Source organism: Coloeus monedula (genome assembly GCF_965178545.1).
Source record: "Coloeus monedula genome assembly, chromosome: 4".
NCBI lineage: Eukaryota > Metazoa > Chordata > Aves > Passeriformes > Corvidae > Coloeus > Coloeus monedula.
The window spans coordinates 54507739-54522297 of NC_138784.1; the positions used below are offsets into that span (position 1 = coordinate 54507739).

Below are 14559 nucleotides of genomic sequence, written 5' to 3' on the forward strand. Positions count from 1 at the left end.
TTTGGCCACAAGACTGACTCAACCTAGGAGGCCCCTTCCATTTGCAGTACAAGTATGATACACAGTAACTTGTCTGTGTGTTGAATACATTCATCAGCTTTGCAATAATTTGCAATATAATCTTGCCATCCCACAGCAAATCCACAATTTCCTTCAGCCAGGATATTTGCCAGCACGTTTACTTGGTGTACCTGAGGCCCAGCAGCTTTGTTAGCCCGGGCACAAATACAGTAGCAGAGCTGTTTGGCAGCAGACATGTCCCCTGGTAACTATCTGGAGATTCAAAAAGAATCTTGTGAACTGGCAGGGGGATAAAATACCTGGTTTCACTCAACATACTGAGGGAAAATCTACAGCTCCCCTATTTGTGCCACCTTTCAGAAAAAGCCCTTATTTTGGTTTCCTAAGTTGTATGCTTCTAAATGGTGTCCCTAACTCAGACTATCCAACCCTCTTCAAAACTGGATTAGTTTAGTCGATTCTGATCTTTCTCACTCTTCTGTATAGATTGCACAAATTTATTTACATGAAAAAATAAAAAAAACACCAAACCCAAATCATTTCAGTGACTTACTTTGCTTAAAATTATTAGCCTCAAAATTAGCAAGCAACTTACAAGTATTTTGAGACACTTTTCAATTTTGGTAGTACCTTAAGTACTATTTTTTTCTTACTTATTCATATGGATGGCTGTGGTGAGTACATACTACCTGACACCTGCCTGACACACACAAATGCACATCCTGTCTGAGGATGGGTTCACCCCTTTGACAAAATGACTGAGTTTCTCACTGAATCCTTCAGCCTTTCAGAAAGGAAAGGTTAGAGGCTACCTATCTTCTTCTGATGTTATTATGCAATTCTGTTCATTTTCCGGGCCTCCAGCACTACAGATTGAAATGGATTTGCATCACTGACCATCTGTATTGCTCAGAGCTTCAGCTCCTCATACCTCTTGACTCAATCTCTCAGATGACGTTATTACTGCAGCTATTATGGTCAGTATGCATTACTCCATTTATCTTATTAGCACTGACTGAGGCAGTGTTAGTCTGACCACTCATACGAAGCAACTGCTCCACCCTTTAAAAATAAAATCAACTAACTCCTTTTTTTCCCCAAAAAGTGACTTATGACAGCTGTGTTGGCTGCTCTGTAGCCTCACTAAAGTCAGACTGAGTAAAAGGTAAGCACTATCCGTACAGTTGTGCAGTGCAGGAGAATTTTTTCTTACTGTATTTTTTTTTTTTAACCACATAATCAGGATAGCTGTTTTCCTGTTGGAATAATTATTTTTCCACTATAGGAAAAAACCCCACAAATTCAATCAAATTAGGAAAATAAATTATCCTTCACACTGAGAACACACATGCTTTGAGAGCAAATGTCTGCAGCCAAGGTATAAATCCATCCTAAATAGAAAATCAAGCAAGATATTTAAGTCTTATGCCTGTAAAACTTAACGAGCAGAACTAGAATACTAGGAATTCAGTGCACTCATTTCAACAGGGCACACTCTGACCTAGCCCTAAGGAATCAGATCAATTCTAAAAGCTCAATATTAATAAAATATAAAATCTTTACTATTTACATAATTCATATTAACGTATTTTTTTTTAGGAGGTTTAGGAGTTTCGTTTTACAAGAAGCATCCACAAAAGCTGAGGCAGAAATACAGATCTGCAGGGTTTGGGATGTCGGGTTTGTTGATTTGGTTTGGGGGGTTGGAAATGTGTGATATTTGTTTTTAAAGAAATTAAATGGCAATTTACAACTTCCACTACAATAAAGAGAACAAATAAAATGACATTTCTGAAAAAGTAGTAGTATTAAGTAACATGTATTTCAGTATTTTATGCTTAATGCATAACTTTAAAACCAATGAGATCATAACATGCAGTGCAGCACTCATTCTAGTCCCCTCCTATAGTACCTACAGCTTTTTTCCCTGCCTCTCATGCATACACACATACTCTCTCTCTCCTCCCTTTTTTATATACATATGTACATGAAACCCCACACAAATGCACGCTTTTCACATCCCATAAAGAATCTGGCAGAACTACAGCATGCAGGGAAGCAGGAATGCACCACCAGTAGCAGGACTCTGCCTCTGCCATGGATCATGGTCTCACTTTGAGCACACAGGAGTTGATTGTTTCCCTCCTTCCAGGATGTGAACACATTCAGAGTTACAGCATACAACCTTATGGGACCAAACAGATACCAGTTCATTACAACACACAACCTTATGGGACCAAGGAGATGCAGATTAATTTACCAAAGCTCAGAACAAAGGACAGGGGTATTCCAGTTCTGGGTTTGGTCCCACTGTGAACGTGAATCCCACACAAAGACGGGCTCACTACAATGATCACCGATCGATCTGTGAGAATTAAATGTCACGCCTGTCTTAAAGTGACATCACTCAGCAGTGGGTTGATCTCACAGCCTAATTACTTCAAGACCCATGTCCCCCTTCCTGTGCACCCCAGCACTCTGGGGTACCTCCAGCCTCCCACCTCAGCCTCCAGAAGAGACTTAGAACCAGCATAGAAAATTACTCCTAGGGTTCAATGCTTCCAAGCATTTATTTCTATTTTTTCCTAATGTAAGTTTCTATATATATGTCAATGTAATTGAGAATTAAGGCTATTAAAACCAGTTCAAATTAATAAATTAAGGAGTGCCAAATAGGCGGGAACACCCAAACAGATGCCTGGATAAAACTTCACCCCTGATGAGCCACTTTACCCCTGATTAGCCCCTTTAAAGAACTGCTTAGGATAAAAAAGCCTTATTAATTTAGATTTTTTTTAAAAGAAGATAAATCTTCAAACTTTCAATTTTTATTCTGTCAGATATAATTTCCATATTGCTGTTTTTTCAATAACATGTAAAAATCACAGTCCATTTGGTGGCCCATGCACTTGACAGCCAACAGCTGCTACAGATACACATGCTACTAATCAACACAGAGGATGCTACCCAGAGGCCCTCTGCAAGCATCAAAGACCTCTCCCAGGTCTATGAGTAGCAGACTATTGCAAAGCCAACTATTAAAACAAAATACACTATGTCAGCATTGCTATTTCATAAGCAGGTTCTACTAGAGTCATACATTAAAAAAATACTTGAAGAGAGCATCTGATATTGAAATAGAAATACTATTCCTATTTTACCTGTCATTCTGCCCCTATTAGTCCCTGTCTCATCACTAGAAAGCACAGTCACAGCAAACTTGCAAATCAGTTTAGGTCTATCTGCAGGATTAGATTCAGTGGATGGCTCAGGGTGTCACAATATTTTCCAAGGGCACTTTATTTGCTCTCTGAAGATACTCTTGAAAATGATTTCTTAGTCATTAACTATTCATTCTATTTCTTATAATCAGTTCTTTTAATTAGTATTCCAGGCAGCTTTGCTGAGGATCCCACACTTTCAGTAATTAGGGGCAGTTTGTTGCCCCTAATTAACTTCAGACATAGAAAGGCTCTTATTACTTCATTATTTCAGCTGTTTTTATGTTTGCATTGCATATGCTGTCCTGCTTTAATAGCTCAGAAAGGAGATGCCCTGTTGTGCTATTTATCTCGTTTAGGTTCCATCTCTCTTTCTTGACTCTGTGTTAGTTGCTGCATTTAAATCTCTCTGACTCTCTGAGGTCACATCTACACTGGTAAGCAGTGTGACACCACAAAAGTGCATCTGTACAATGAAACAGAACCCTGCCAGCCTGTAGTCTCCTCCCTTTTGTGCTGCTCTGCATAGTTAAGTGCATTTGTAACAGACACAGCTTGTAGTACAGCAAGAGGGTCATGTATGGAGGCTTTAACCAGTTTACTGATTTTATCACACCTCTGTGACCTCCTGAAGGCCATTCCAGACTGAGTTCTGACTAACTGTTGTTAGCAATTATTGTTTTAATAAACCATTAGAGTTTAAATATCCAGAACCCATAAAACAGCTGGAGATTTAGTAATAATCTGAATAATTTTATTGTTATTTTAAATAAATGAAACTTCTCTTTCTTACATGGTGTTTTTCACCTACAACAGCAAGGTGTATTAAAGTAGCAGAAAGACCATTGTAATCCAGGTGCTCCAATTAAAGTTTGAGGAAGAGTCAAGCAAAGACAACAGCACCTCTGTTCAAAGCATGCCACTGACCTTCCGGGCGATTCAGAGAGTAGAGGTTTTAAAAATCCCCCACCCATCCCAGGCTATGGGTGGTGGGGGCAAAGAGGAGACAAACAAATTTTCATCTGGCTCTAACAGAAGTCCCGTAAGGTACATCCTACACTCAGGGTGTCTGAGAGAGAGCCACACAAAAAAATACTCACATAGTCTGGTATCAGTGGGTGACTGCAGAACAAACAGATTACCTTTACATTACACAGCTAAGAATGACACTTCCTTTTCAGAAACACATGAGCAAAATACATTGATACATGCACACGCTGCTGGATCTTGTAATTTTCATCTTACCACTGCAGGATATTTGGTTTTTTTATATTCCAGGTAGTAAAACAAAAGGCTTATATTCCTAAAACATAGCTAGTCATTTTATAACATTTATTATCACAGAAAAATGCTTGGGAACATTGAGTAAGTTATTAAGTACCTAAACATTAAGTACCTAAGAACTTGCGTGGCAGAGAAAGACAACTTTAAAAGCTGGCATTAATCTCAAGTGGTGTTTTTAAAGTAAATTAATCTGGGAGACAAAGTATGCTGAAAAGAACACAAATTCACATAAACAAGATTGTCAGAACTTGTATGACAGAATATTTAAGCTAAAACATGCCTAGCTACTTCATAACCATGTAGTAGTATACTCAGAACCTCTACTGTGTGTAGCACATGTGCGGCTATGACAATGACACTGCACTTGGAGTTGAGTTACCACAAGCTGAATCTAAGTGTCCATTCAGACAAATACTCCAACTGCTAGCTGGAGATTGCTACCAAAAAAAAAAAAAAAACCTAAAGGAGTTTGTTAACTTCCATCTCCAAAAAATACCACTATTTACTCTTAAATCCCTACTGGTAAGAGACTGAAAAATCCTCTGCCTTTTAATGACACTGTAGGAAGGAAGAGAAAGTGAAAGGGGAACTGATTTCTAAGATGATTTAATATCAGATCTATACCAAACAACTTATTTATTTTTAATTCTTCTCTTTACTTATGCTCCATCCATAAGGAGGTCAAAAATAATTAAAAAAATCAAATGGTCAATATTAATATTTTAGCAATAATACGTATTTGATGTATTAAACAGTTGCAGTGGAGAAACATTTGTAGAACACTTCTGAATAAGAAATAACCTTGCTACAAGGCCTCAGAATACATAATTTAGAAATAAATCAAGGAATTTATGAGCAATAGGCACAAACTGGGGATGTTTCCCAGCAAAAGCCAGAAAGATAAACATTCGGCACAGACTGCCTGAAGGTGAATTTTTTCTTAGAAAAAGAAAACTTATGAATTCACCATTAGAAAAACCTAAACATATAAAACAACTCCAACTTTCTGCAGAAAAAACCCCACTGTTTTCCTCAGTGCACTATATGCCACTGCTTTGGTTTTCATGGAGTCCAGCTCCTCACCAGCTCTTTGCCCTTGCTATTCTGTATTACACTGACACGGATTTTGAGACTATTCCCGTATTTACCAGTTTAACCATCATCCTTTTTTCTAGACCAGTATCTTTCCTGCAAACTCACCCCAAAGATATTCCTCCTTCATTTCTGTTTAATACTGAAAAGCATAACTCTCATGACCAATGGATTTCTCTGCTACAAATTCATTACTCTTTAACTTTGTCACTGTCCTTGCTGAACTGTTCCTCTACTCCAAAATTAATTAAGTTCCATACACTTTCTCAACACCTTCAACTCAGTCCATTAAACTCTCCATCACTGATGGCTATTTCTCCTCTAATTTTTTAGATGTACACCATCTCTTCAGAGATCTCATTTAAACCCATATAATAGATTTGTCCTTTCTTCCACATCCTTGTCTATGGCCCAAACAAGTCTACTCAAAGTATTATCCTAAGGATTTGTTTTGTCTATACCATCACTCTGAGTATCCCTCCAGCACTTTCATTGCACAGAAGCTGCCAGCCTCTATTTCTAAAACCCCACAGACAAGACAACTAAACATAAATGAATAATTAATGGTTGAGAGAAAAATGGAAACAGAGTTGCAGAAAAATTATTGTATGATCACCTCCTCTTTTTCTAATTTTGATTCACCAGGTCACATATTTAAAGAAGTACTCACTGTAGCTCTGTTTATTCTTCACAATGCTGTTAATTAATGCTTTTCCCTTTCCTGACAGGAAAAACACTCAAGAACATTCTTGAACTCATGCATACAAGTAATCATACTTGAAGAGAAGCATATGCTTTATCTCCTCACTGCAAAATAAATAAGAACCAGAAATAAATTCTATTGAGCAAGTACCATCAACTTCTAGAGAATTTTAAACACAAAATGAAGAGCCTTCAATGCTTATGGCTGAGAAAATAACCTTCAAAATGCAAGCTTAAGCTGATGCAGCCTGGTACCGACATGCAAACACTCCATCTCTCCTGCTGCTCAGAGTTTCCCACACACAGCAACAAATTGAAAACTGCCTTTTCACAGCTGCTATTCTGAAACCTGGGGGAATCAGCTGCAACACACAAGAACAGGGCTGCTTTCAATTCAGTGCCAGCACTTCTAGGCAGAAATGGGCACTGGAGATAGGCACTAGGCAAATGAGCAGGACTCCAGCAGATGCTGTTCCTCTCCCTGCCTCCCATCCTGAATGGCAACAGCCAGAAGTTTCAGAGAAGTCTGAGTGCCAGACCTGCACATGCCACTGCCATCAGCTGGCAGCAAGGGGAGTAACTTGGAAAGAAATACAGGAGGCATGTTTGCAGCTAATGTGCCAAAAAACCCCTACATGAAAACTGACTTCAAAATTAAACATTTAGAAACCTTAGAGACTGGCACCTGGTTCAGAGTAACATACTAACTGGGGCTCAGTACAACTAAATACAGAACCAGAGTCGAGGCATAAAGACAAACACCCCAAAATACACCCCTCAATGAGCAGAGGTGAGGAGGCGAGCCAAGCACTTTCCTAGCAGACAACACATCATCCCATCTTCCTCTAAGGATACCTCTTGGGTCGATAAGGCAAGTCTTGTCCCTGACCTATTAGCTTTCCACTTGTAGCAAGGGAAGCAGCAGGAGACAGGGATATGTTAAGCTAGCAAAGTAGGAGACATCTACACACAAGGAAAAAACAAGGGTAACAGGAGAGTAGAACACAAATACAGAGGTATATAAAAAAACCAAACCAATACATACCGAAAGCAACTTCAGGATGATATCAACATGAAGCTAATATCATTACGATATTATTATCATTTATGGGAAAAAAAAATGGTACAAAGCCAGAAAGAGAAAAACCAACTATAATAACCAGCATGAAAATGGAAAGGCACTTGGTTAGTAGTGTCCCCAAACACGAACTGGTGACAACAGGTTTGCCTGGGGGAACAAAGGGGAAAACTTGAAAATTTACTTTTGCAGAAATATACTGCTCAATGAATAGTCAACTAGCAACCAAACAGTATTTTCTGGTCTGGCAATACTGTACAGTTAAACACAGTATGCAGAAATTGATATTTTGATATATTGTGCCTCAGGCAGGCAAAGGAGTGTGGTTCAGAGAGGAAGAAAGTGTTTTCCCCAGATTTGTTATTCCACAGCATCAATGAGTATATTTCACAGATGATGTCAGAGAAAGTATTAAAGACAAGATGAGCTGATTTGGTATCTCTGCCTCTCAATCACCAATTACAGCAGTTCAGATACACAAAATACAATGTGAGAATAACAACTGCAAAGGGTTAAAAATGCAAGGCAGCCCAGCCAGACAATTCCCCCATACAGTCCCTGCAGAGATGGTGGCAATCAACTGATCCTTCAAACTTTCCTCCTCTCAGCTCCCCTGTAGAAAAAACTAGTAACTAGTCTTCCACAGGCACTTTAAATGGGGTGTTTGGCAACAGAGTTAACACATTTGTCAAACTATGTGGGTGACAGAAAAAAAAAAAACCTGAGGTAACATATTCAGAAAAAAAATTTTAATTGTCCCATCAAATAACAGTAACTAATCAAATTTCAAAGGCAAGTAAAGGCAAAATAGGCAGTGAAAACAAAAAAAAAAAGCAGGCAAAAGAAGAGAGTGAGACATTTTTCATCATAGTAGACCAGGTTTGCAGACTGTCCAATCATGATCACTTCATTACACAGCTGTTTACCAACACGTGGCTTTCCCAGCACATTGCCAGCTTCTGGCCAAGCCACATCAATCAATTCTGAGCTGGTAGGCCAGAAGAAAAATTTAAGATTAAAACAGAATGCTGATGGGTTACTAGGGCTGCTTACAAGAAGGCTTTGATTCTCTCATCACCCTTCAGTATTTCTTCAGCCATGGCTGATTCAATTGCCCATGGTGAGCAACTTTCCTACTGCAGGCAAAACCAACTTCTTCCCCAAACAGCCACTTCTGACAGGGGTAAAAAGATCTATTTGTGAATAATCTTGTCTCAACATGTACAGAGATCTATCTGTAGGCTACCATATTATGGGCTTTGGCAGGATTTACCTGAACTCTGTATACTCACTTGACTAAAAACTATACACAACTTAGAGCATGATGACAAGGTATTATGGGGAAAAATAAGGCAATAAAATAGATTTAAAATTACTTTCTAAACACCACAAAAAGAATTGAAATTTGTAAAGGAAACAATGAAGGTAGAATTGGAAGACATGTTCCTAGAAAGCTCTTTAGTACAATTTTGACCAGACGAACAAGTTTTATAGCTATGCTTTTTCTCTGAACTGTATCCAGAGTTTCGGAAAACAATGGCTTTGGATGTACTCTCCCTACTACTTTAGCAGTGCAGAAAACAACATCTTATGAAGCATGTTCAGAGCCCAAGAGACATTTTTTCTTTCCCAAAACATGCTTAGCCAACAAATAAGGAGATACACACCACCAGCTCAAAAGTAAGGAAATACAGGGCTTTAGACAAAAGAAATAAAAACATTGGCAGTAAAACTGCAATCCAGAGAATGAAGTCTATCCCCATAAAAAGCATTTTCCTGAAAGTGTTATTTAGTGGACACATATCATTGTAAACCTCTCCTTTACAAATAAAGTCCAAGAAAGAGGAAAGAATGAATGCACAAAATTCAGAGGAAAATAAATTATTGATTATTACTGCTTCTACTGTCAAGAATTAGACGCAAGTCAATGGTTTTGATCTACTTGTGATTTAGTAGCTGGATGGGAGAGAAGGAATGGAAGGAAAATAGGTAATCAAGTATTCAGGAAGTAAATTCACTCACTTATGAATTCTACATAGCCAGATCAATTACTTCTAATACCTATCACCTATGAAAGCAAGACCTGAATTATCAGCTTTGATGTACTAAGCCTTTCATGCATTACAAAATCTTATTTAGCCTAGGAGTGCTACTTCTCCCTTAGCCTTGGATTTCTGTGTGGCCACTTGATTACTAGAGTAAATTTTAAATGTTGAGGAAGAAAAAACATAGGAAGAACACCTTTTTTTTTTGCTAGTTAACTGTAGCACTTTGCTGTCCCTTCCTTCCCCAGGAACTTTAATTCATTTCCCAGATACAGAACCTGCCTTTGGAACACACTCCTTGAGTAAAATTGGGTAGGTACATATGAATGTACAATTGGTTAGTATAAACAGCAGTTACCAGGGTCGTCATCTAATCCCTGACTCAGTATATGTTCACATTCACCACTTTCCCCTGATGGAAGACAGTCACAAGTGAATTTCTTTTCACCACCTAAATAAATCTCATTCTATGGACAAATCCAATCTGGTGGTTTGAGATTCAGTTTGGCTGGGGTAGGAGAACAGAAGAAAGAGGAATGGAATTAGCTGATGATTGTTTTCTCTTTTTGTTGGGACTAGAAACGAGGAAGAGTGAAGAGGCAGAAGAGAAAAATGGTGAAATATGTTTGAGAGGACTCATAAAAACGTGGTAACTACAAAAAAGTGACAGTCTCTTTAAACCAGGGACAGACAAACTTTGCTTTATAAAAGAACAATATGTAATGCATTGATGCATTAATTTTTCTCTACAAGTTGGAAAATACATGACTAAATGTTCACAAATATCTATTGAAAATGTTACTAAATACATACTAGCTCTACTCTGTAGAGCTAACTCCATCTTCATCAGGATCTGCTACCCCACCTTGAAAAATAACACCATGCTTCAGTTCCACACCTCCAGTATTAGATTATTCCCCCTTCTCTATCAAAAATCTACCAGCAACCAAAGCAAGGTAGGATACAACAGCGGGTCATCAACTAACTCTGAACAGTTTAAAAAGAGTATTTCTATCACATATCCTCGAGACCAAAAAAAAAAAAGGCAGCCATATTATAAAAGTATGTGATTCAGCAAACCCTGGGCTAAATTACATTGAATTTGTCATTAAAAGCAAGTTAGAGGAACTGATGGACTCTGGTGAATTATGCTAGTTCTTTTTTTTTTCCTTAAGTTTGATTTTCTTTTTTAGTTAATCTTATCTATCACAATACAGCAGAGCTAATTTTACTTTGCAAGAAGAAAAAAGGAAGAAGAAAGGACAACAGAGGAGTGAAACACTGCCTGCATTCAAAATTCTTTAATTAGTATAACACAGTCCATTAAGTATGGTGGTTTCAAGATACCATAGAGTACATTTTAATCTGATACTAAAGCAAGAACATAAGAAGCCAGCCATACAGTAACCCATTTCCTTATTGATATTACAATGCAGTTGAAGATATTTGATATATGAATTCCATCTCATTCCCTTACTGGATAATATGTTCCACATTAAAAAGAAAGCAAACTGCATTCCTCAATATTTGCTCAGCAATATGCCAAATGAACTGGCAGAAAGAAGAAATTACTTCTGCTTTTAAGCAGGGTGGATACTGGTATCTTTCAGGTATCTGAAAGACTGCAAAAGCACTACAAGGAGTTCACAAGCAGAAAGAGACAGTGGGCTGAAACCACAGAACATCACAGGTTCTCATTTAAAACCATACCTTGGATCACTGTTGATGGACAGGGCATGCAGTAGCTAACAGTGCCAGTTAACACAGGTAAGGAACCTCAGTCCAGCTTGCAATGGACACCCAGCCACATGCTGTCACACAAGTCAGAACTGAGGCAAAAGAGCAAGAGGTCAAGATATAGTCCATATCCATACCCTACCTTGGCAGATAGAAAATTTATTCAGAACGTAAGACAGACTTTTATTCCCCTGAATATGAGTCATAGAATCACACAACGGGTAAAGGTGGAAGGGGCAACAGTGGGTCATCTGGTCCATCCTCACTGTTTAAGCAGGGTCATCCCAGAGCACATGGCACAGGATTGTGTCCAGATAGCTCCTGACTATCTCCAGTGAGGAAGACTCCAAAACCTTTCTGGGCAATTTGTTCCAGTGGTCGATCACCCACACAGTAAAGAAATTCTTCCTCATATTCAGGTGGAACTTCCTGTGCATCAGTTTCTCCCCGTTGTCTCTTGTCTCACTACTCTGCACCACGAAGAAGAGCATCCTCTTGACATCCTCCCTTCAGGCACTTATATACATTAATAAGGTCCCTTCTCAGTCATCTCTTCTCCACAGCAGCTGTCACACCTCCAAAAGCATCTTCCCTTAGGACACAGAGTAAGACAGGTGGTTGTACTCCCATTCCCAAAGCTGACATGGGGCCACCGAGCAGCACGAACGACAGAAATTACACATAATAGAGGGCTCCTTCATACAGCTCTCGGCAATCCCAAACTACCAAAGCAGGTTTTCTGAACTCTCAAAACTCATGACCAGTTCTATTACCCTACAGGAAATAATTTACTGGGTAATATTTACAAAATTGTCAAGTAAGAGGAAGGATGGCTATGTGCATTTCATTACTTCTAGACAGAAGTGCAACTCCTAGAAAAAAATTTTTTGTGTGTTATTTCTTATTTAAAAACACTATTTCCTGACCAGGAAAACACAAGACATCCTTGTTCTGCAGCTAAATTCCTAAATATGACAAAAATCTCTTTGTACGTACAGTAATTAATGAAAAATCCAGAATTCACTTAAAAATAGTAATTAGCAGGAGAAACATTTAATTTTAGGTATCAAGTCAATTTTGTCAATCAGTCTGTTCATTGCTCATATGTTAAATCCACAACAGTTTTATTTCTGCATTTGCAGCACATCAGTAATCTCTTTTCATACATTTAATAAAAATAATTAATACAGTAGTTATTTTTAAAACAGTCTCTATACTTACTGACTTAGATCAGTGAGAACTTCTAAGTGCTCAGTATCTTCTGCAATTGATGGCCACAAGCTGCAACTTGGAAGCTGATTAGGAAAATTTAATCAAGAGGAGGGCAATGCAGCACTAGAGCATGTTACACAGACAGGTTGTGGGATGGATCTCATCCCCTGAGGCTTCTCGGTCTCCTGCTTGAACCTAGACTGATACCAACACTACATCAAGTCTGCTTCGGCTTTGTCTGGTGGAAAGTCACATCTAGAGGGATCCAGATGTCTCTTCAAAATATCATTTCTATGATGATTCAGTTTTGGGGTAGGGAATTTGTAGTGGGGTGAAAATTTTTATTTCAGATTTTTTTTGGCTTTCTGCTTACAAGATGTCTCTATTCAGGCTCCAGAGTTTAAGTACCTAACCTTTAATAAAAACAAAATAGTCTTCCAGAAACAATCTTATTATTACTGCCATGTTGCCACGTTAACTTGTCTGAGAATTCACTAAACACAATTACCTATAGCAGGCACATCTCAGACACCCCAAAACATTCAGTATCGGATTTTACAAACCCTTAGACATATGGAAGTATCAAGATCATAAAAGCCAAGAAGAACTAAATCATTTTTGTGTCCTATCACTATCCTTCTGAAAAGCGATGTAGAATGAGGGTTTTGTTTGTTTCTTTTGTTTTGGATTAGTTTGTTTGTTTACAGAACTGAAAGTAAGAAAGATACAATTTTTTAGACCAAACATTTCAAGAACTGAGCTTTTAAGTAGTTACCTGGAAATGTAGTGCCTTAATCCAAAACTTTAAGTATTCTACCTATTCAATAGCTCAAAAGTAAGAGCATAAATACCGACCACGCACCTGCCAGGTCTCAAAAGCCTGTCTTTCATGGACAAGACACAGAGAGTAACTTTGGTCAACCTTCATTAGAAGGTCATTCTCACCACAAACATGCACGTTGATTGTTTCTATGTACAGGGAGCGCAGTTAATTCATGGAACAAAATAGTTTTGTCATTCACCTGTGTTTTATGGCTTAATTTGCTCGGGTTGGGTACAGACGGTGAGAACGCGACTCGCAGGAGGCACCTCTGAAAGGTTTAATTCAATCCATCAGGCAGCGCCGAGAAGCAGGAACGTATCGTCCACCGCAGAACGGCCCCCGCGCCCTGCGCCCCTGCGCCCTTCGCACGGCGACTTTGAGCGCAACTCTAAAAACTTGAACGACTTCACCCCTGGTGACTGACGGATTTCTAGATAAAGGGTGTGCTTTGGGCAAGGCGCGCTGACACCGAGCCCCGCAGCAGCCGCTCCGGCAGGCGCTCCCCGTGCCGTGCCCGGCCGGTGCCGCGGCCCCGCTCAACCTGTTGCGGGCCGGAGCGCCGCGGCGGCGGCAGCGCGGCACCGGCGAGCGGCACGGAGCGCGCGGGATGGCCCGCGGGGGACGAGCGCGAACGGCGGGGCAGGGCAGCGGGGAGGCGGGGGCTCACCTTCTGCTGCCGGCGGGCCATGTCCGTGGGCTGCCTGGCGTTGAAGGGGTGCGCGATGCACCTCGCGATGAACACGTAGAGCTGCAGCCGGAGCCGCTTCTCCCGCTCCTCTCGCTGCAGGCGCTCCTGCTCCTCCCGGCCCTCGCTCAGCACCGAGGGGCTGGGGCTGGCTGCCCGTGCCGCCCCGGCCTCCCTGCCCCGCGAGTCCCGGGGCGGCGGCGGCAGCGAGCGCGGCGAGCCGCCGCCCGCCGCCACCAGCACGTCCCGCCGCTCCTCTTCCAGCAGCTCATCGGACTCCTCCTCGCTGGAGGAAGGGTCCAGCATCGCGCTCGGCGGGCGCGCCCCGCGGCCGGGCTCGGAGCGAGGCGGGGAGCGCCGCGCACCTTTCCGGACACGTCGAGTTTACACACGGACTGTTTCCGACCGGCGGCGGCCGCCGGGCGGGAGCGGCGGGGCGGGGAGCAGAGGCGGGGTTTGGGAAGGGGGTCGAGCCTAGGTTGCCGTGGGAATTGCTCCGAGCGGCTCCCGGCGGAGGCAGAGGCGGGACCGGGGCCGGGCTAAAATCTCCGCCCGCTCCGGCGAGGGCAGCGGCCCGCGGGTGCCCGGGACGGGGTCGGGCAGGCGCGTGTGAATGCCGTGACTGCGCACCCGCCACCGCACCCCAGCGCACGGCTCGG

At 41.0% G+C, this 14559-nt stretch overlaps 1 protein-coding gene across 3 annotated transcripts in view; it reads right to left on the reverse strand.

Moving 5' to 3' along the window:
- Window positions 1–14206, reverse strand: part of CADPS2 (calcium dependent secretion activator 2) — a gene marked incomplete at its 5' end in the record, with an annotated part of 291727 nt that extends 277521 nt beyond the window's left edge. For all 3 annotated transcript variants that reach the window (XM_082279935.1, XM_082279934.1, XM_082279933.1), the window contains one exon: window positions 13883–14206. In XM_082279935.1, the coding sequence (XP_082136061.1) occupies window positions 13883–14206 (324 nt within the window). The remainder of the gene's footprint in view (window positions 1–13882) is intronic.
- Window positions 14207–14559: the final 353 nt, after the last annotated feature.